The sequence below is a fragment of the Hemicordylus capensis genome, chromosome 3, assembly GCF_027244095.1.
Source record: "Hemicordylus capensis ecotype Gifberg chromosome 3, rHemCap1.1.pri, whole genome shotgun sequence".
Classification (NCBI taxonomy): Eukaryota; Metazoa; Chordata; class Lepidosauria; order Squamata; family Cordylidae; genus Hemicordylus; species Hemicordylus capensis.
The window spans coordinates 267816477-267822595 of record NC_069659.1 but is presented as its reverse complement, the minus strand read 5'-3'; the positions used below and the strand labels follow the sequence as shown (position 1 = coordinate 267822595).

Here is a 6119-nt window from a genome sequence, read left to right as displayed (position 1 = left end):
TAGTAACTTACTGTGAGTGTAAGCCACTGGCTGTAATATCCTGTCTCCCTAAGTTCTCCCTAACTGGAGAAGCCTGCCTTATATCTTTAACATTTAAATTTGTGTGTGTATACACACACACACACACACACATATATATATAAAATTTAACACTTAATTTTTTTTGTATATATGTGTATACACACACACACACACACACAAATTTAAATGTTAAAGATATAAGGCAGGCTTCTCCAGTCACTGGCTTACATCCAGATTAAGCAACTCATAAGGAGTCTTATTGAAATCAATTGTCATGTAACTTCAGCAGGAGTACACATGGATATAAGCCAGTGATTGGATGTCCATAACCGTAATGTTTTAAATGTGTGCATGTACACACACACACACACACACACACACACACACCATCCTGGCCTCTAGAGATCCTTGCTGCATGCAGCAGCATGGATCATCTGAGAGGCAAGTCCATGTTCTCAGCATTTTCTCCTGGATCATCTGGAGGAAGGTAAGTTCTGCACAGTCTTCCCCCCACCCACCCTGTCTCCAGTTGTGTGAATAGCCTTACAGATTACTATGTCTATCCTGCTTCCATCTATGATAGTTGCAGTTAAATGATCTTGAGCTCATAGATTATAGTTGATATTCCCCTTGAGAGATGCAATTGAGCTTCTTCATATATCCAGCATGATCTCAGATAACGAAAATGATGAACAAGTATTGATTTCAGAGACCTGAGGAAATGTACAAAATCATAACATGTAGCTTGAAATGTTGACATTTTAACGAGATTTACTGGTTCAGGAAAGCTTTTATGACTCTATAGTTAGAATTCATCATAATATATAACACACAAATCAGCAGAATTCTAAATACACATACACATACAAGTTATTAATCACATTTACATCCCTTATGAACTGCGTCCTACTACATTATATGAAGGCAAAGTAAAATCTCAGCACTTATGTACTAATTTTACAAATATTTCAAAAGAATCTATGCAGAAAGTTTAAAGGAGGGAAAGGGTCTTTTTAAATTAAAAAAAAATCACATCTCAATTTCTATTTTTTCCATTCCATAATCATTCCTTCCAGAGGATCCATCTGCAGAGTGCACTGTGAGTTTATTTTACACGGATATGTAGTTGAGCCCTATCCATGAAAAAGAACAGTTGCTGAATTTTGACCAATGAAAATATGTAGAGTTTGTTATGCACAACATTGAATCATTTTTCTCAGACACATCAGAAACTTGGTGTCTTATCACAAGACCAGATATAAAGGAACTGATCAGATAATAACACTTACAGTCACACTTTGCCCAATAGGAACTACTTTCTTATGCCAGGAGATCAATTTTTTCAGCTCTTCCCTAAAGCTGTCATGTAGCCAGGCATATATGAATGGATTGTAGCATGTAGAGCTCATGGCAAACCAGTGGCAAAACAGCTGAGCCAGGCTGAAATAATAGGGATCAATGGCATTAATATTAATATCCCGAATAAGATTGAAGATATGAAGGGGAAACCAGCACACCCCAAAAACCACCACTACTATGACCAACAGGCAGAATGTCCTCTTCCGCCTGGCTTTGTCCCAGTCTGCCTGGATCTGGGTGACACTGCCTGGCACAATCCTGTTCTTTAGTTTGAGAGAGATCTTGATATAGGATATCAGGATGGCCAGCAGAGGGAAGAAGTAGGTGATGAGCAGTAGGCACAAAGCATAGGTTTGCCTCTGGTGCTCTTGCTCCCCCCAGAATTCCTCACACAGTGTGACTTCTTGTTGACCCAGCTCCACATAATAGGTGTGTGCCATGGCTGGCAGTGCCAAGCAGCAAGAGAGAATCCAGATGAAGAGTACCATGTAGGCACTGAGCTGGAGAGAGACACGCCGCCGCAGTGGGTGCACAATGACAATGTACCGGTCTACCGCGATGGTGGCCAAGGTGAAGATAGAGACATAGACTGTGACGGGCTGCATGAAATAGACAAAGTAGCACATGGTGCTGCCAAAAATCCAGCCACGGGGCTCAAAAACATAGGCAAGGGTGAGAGGGACACAAGTGGCACACATGGCCATGTCAGAAAGGGCTAGGTTCCCAATGAGGAAGTTGGTGACATTGTGCATCTTCCTGACACGCACAATGACATGAACCAGAAGGCAGTTACCAACAATTCCAATTACAACCACACCTGTGTACAGTAGGACGATTGGCAGCTTCAGCTGTTGCACCAGCTGCAAGCCCTGGAAAACCATTAAGGTCCCATTTGTAGCATCGTGGTAAGCCACTGGGCTATAGTTGGTAAGAATGATGCCAGAACCTTCCAAGAAGTCAGACATTTCCACCTGTAGAATAACAAACCGTAGGTATTAGTGACCTCTCTGTACAGAGACGGATTGTTATGATGGCTAGGTCAACAGTATCTGAATCTCAAAATATATTCAGCCCAATCCTTAGCACATATATGCAGTAAGTCACCCTACGTCCAGTGTAGATTATTCTCAGGAAAGCGTGCCTTAAAATCCCTGTATTTGCAACTCAAATGATAAAGTTAAATTGATTTAAAACAGTGAATATTTATATTATATTTATAATATTTATATAAAAGCGTTGAGTTCTGTAACATATCATTGCAACCTTTTCAATTTAGAAAATTGGCAAGAGCAAGGGAGAAGATAAGGGGAAAGGTTATAAAGAACTGTGGATGGATATTCATGGAAAGATCACAGAATAGAATAGTATAGAAATTGAATTATTATTAATAATAATAATAATAATAATAATAATAATAAATAATATAAGAACTTTGGGAATGGAAGTTGTGAAATAGTGAGCCCTTACTCATGATCAATGAGAAAGGGCTTCAGGGTCAGCAGAGAGGACGCCTTAAAGAGCTTACCTCCCCACAGATGATCCATTCCTGTTTGCTGGAATCGCAGGTGGCTCGCCTGCCCAGACGATTGCTGGCTGCTGCTGGTAGCCCAGAGGGCTGGGGGTGCTGGGACACATCGCTCCACATCACCCTGCATCACCCCGCCCCCTGGAACTCCCATAATGCACTGTGCAAGTGCTCAGTGCATTATGGAGAACTCCCCGCCCCCACTGAAGCTGGCAGCGGAGCCCTGCAGTCTGCCTGCCCAGCTGGGGCTGGCAGACAAGCAGGTTTACTGCCCGGCGGCTCTGGAGGCAGGTTTGCTGCCGAGGAGCCACCAGGATTGGCCATGATCTCAGCAGTTCTCATGCGCAGGCAAAACTGGGCTTGGCTTTGTTAGCCCGGTTTTGCCAGCACATGAGAACAGCCTCAGTATGTCTCCCCCTACCCCTGTTCTGCACGAATACAAAACCCATTCTCAGACTACGTCTCGTTTTTGAGACTGAAACATTGAGCAGCGTAATGCAGGCAGTGCTGATCTACCCGCACTTCTGTAGGCTCACAGTAAAGCCTGGTGATCTTGTGCTTTTGCACAAGAGCACAAATACTTCAAACAGCATGCATGCACTCTGGAAGTGGTAGCTATATCAGAAACACATTGCTGACAGTCAAACAACATGCTTGTGATCTAACTAGTGGTACTTAAGTGTGGGTGCACTATGCAAAGTATTTGTGCACTTGTGCAAAAGTGAAAGACTGTGGGGACTTCACTGTGCATCCACAAAGGTGTGGGCATATCTACTGTGAGCCCACTGCAGTGCAGGTGGATTGGCACCACCCATGTTACATGGCTCAACATGTCAGCCTGAGATGTTAGCAAATAAATTTACAAGTATTTCTATAAAAACACAGATGTTAGAAGTGTACTTTTTGTACAAAATAAGGGAGGGGATGAGGACCTGAGTGTCTCAAATGTTTTGGAGAAAATGCAGCAGCCAGTGTCCAATACCCAAGAATAGAGAACATGGCATATAGATTCTAGAGAGCCAATAGAATTAGTAGTCAATAGCTGCAGGTGGATTTCTGTGTTGTTCTTTTTTGAGCTAGTCTCCCCACGTCATTCATTCTGGAGCTCTCTTCTATTCACTGTATCGATGTCTCCATTCCTCACCACCACCACCACCAAAAAAAAGTTAGATTGGAAACACTGTACCACTGTATTTCTGTCTAGTGTATTTAGTAATAAACTAAATGTACTGGGTATAAATGCCTCCTGGAAAAGGTGATGGCTTTAACAAGCAAGAGGGCAATCTTTCCTCACCCCCACCTTCTGAGGCATACACATTAAAATACAATGAAGCCATGAAAACAAGAAGGTTAACGTTTTTTAAAAAGAGACATCTAGCTGCCGTACATACAATAGATCTTCATTGCGGAGGAGATAAAGAGACAACGATGCTTGTAGATGATGCTTTAAGTTTCTTCTGGAGTTAACAAAGACAGAGATTTAATGAAACCATAGGAGGAAAATGAAATGTACAAGAAACAAAATGCAAATAGATACAGGTATAGAAGCACTTCTGAACTAAAGAGATCTTTATTAATCAAATAATTAAGCCTCTCTGTCCAAGAAGAGCTAAAAGGGATTCCAGTAACCAGGAGCAATTGCATGATACTTAGTCACAGACCAGCAATTGATTTGGAGAAACAAAGAGTAATAACAAGCATCTACTAGTTGGTTAGCATCAGAAACTGACTAAGTGGGAGTCATAAGCTCTACATTCTTTTTCTTACCTTTAGTCATGTAAACCGTTATTCACTGTGAAGCAGAGACAGTCCTGGGAATGGTATCATCATATCCTGGTGTTGATATGATGTGCTTGGCTGGTGGAACCAGTCAAACTGCTCGATGGTCAGGAGCTTAAAGGGACAGGGGCTTGATTCAGCAGCCATGTCATAGAACTCCTCACACTCCACCACCCTTAGCTGTTTAACTTACAATTGTTAAGAGCTCACTGATTGGGGTTTTTGTCCCTTCTGCAAAATACAAAGACTGTGATATAGATTAGCATATTAAAAACCCATCTATTTAAGATGAGAGTTAAGGGGCTTATTTTCTCTCATGCTTTAGAAATTGATCACATTAACTTCTGCACATGTATGCAGTAAAGATGTTGTACGGTCTTGTTATTGTGCTGGCTTTTAAAATCAAGCTCCATGCACATCTTGCCTTGGTTTTCTAACATGACGTTGGGATGATGATGCATTCAGGCAGAAAATTCACTTACTAGAGATGCACTAGATGATTTTTTTTGCCTGATGCAGACATTCATCTACAAGATGCAGTGCTTTCCCAACTAACTGTTGTCTTTAGACAGCACAGAAAAAGTCAATCTCCTACACTATTAGCACTGTCAACAGAAACCACAGCCTCTGAGCATGAAGGAATGCATTTTCCCCTTTAAAGCACAGGCTTCCCACCTGATAGTGATAATTTCTTTCTTACTGCAAAGTTTACAAACTGATTAGTAATCAAATTTTTCTCTCCCCCCATTTTGAACAAGGATCTTTTCATCACCCACCCAACCCCACTCCCATCATTCTTAAAAGCATCTTTCCATGATTTGTCCTGTGTTGTTTTTAATGGGAATTCTCTCTGGTAAGAGATACCCTTCTATTACAGCAGAGTGCACAGAGGCAAAACACAGCTGAGTCTGCCCAGGCATGCATGTCTGCTAACAGCCAAAAGAAACTTGGAGCCAGTTGATAGTTTCAAATCAATATAAGGAGTCTTTATTGGTGAACTCCATTCTAGATAGGAAAGTGGAGAGATAGTATCTCTAATCTAGCTAGCTAGCTGGATGCAGACAAATGCTGTTTGCATCTCTCTGCACACATGGTGCAGAGAGAGACAAGCATGTGTGTTAGGGAGAAGAGGAAGGGAGGCAGGAAGGAAGGAAGTCCCTGAGAGTAGCAATCTACATATCAAAGGGTTAGTGTCAGAGCAGTAGAGAGGAGGAATGAGCAATGTCTTGACCCCTCTAGCCCTCTGACTCACTAGTCTGTCCCCCTCTGTCACTGAGGCATGAGACAGTGCAGACTCCTTCACTTCCAACAGTTTTTAAAATGATTTTTCCATTATTTACCCCCTCCCTGTTTATAGGAACTGTTTCATTGTTTTTTCTTCCAATTTTAAAGGGATATTTCTATTGTCACCTCCCTTTACAAGGATGATCCATTA

General features: G+C 41.7%; 1 protein-coding gene across 1 annotated transcript; it reads right to left on the bottom strand.

Moving 5' to 3' along the window:
* Nucleotides 1–565: 565 nt before the first annotated feature.
* On the bottom strand, nt 566–4888 carry PRLHR (prolactin releasing hormone receptor). The gene is made up of 2 exons (XM_053304974.1): nt 4673–4888; nt 566–2351 (listed from the first exon to the last, which is right to left on the bottom strand). Exon 2 carries the CDS (start codon nt 2343–2345, stop codon nt 1293–1295), a length of 1053 nt encoding a protein of 350 aa, XP_053160949.1. The 5' UTR covers nt 2346–2351; nt 4673–4888; the 3' UTR covers nt 566–1292.
* Between the last annotated feature and the right edge of the window lie 1231 nt (nt 4889–6119).

Excerpts from the sequence above, each read along its gene's own strand:
- PRLHR (XM_053304974.1), bottom strand. The coding sequence starts at position 2,345 with ATGTCTGACTTCTTGGAAGGTTCTGGCATCATTCTTACCAACTATAGC.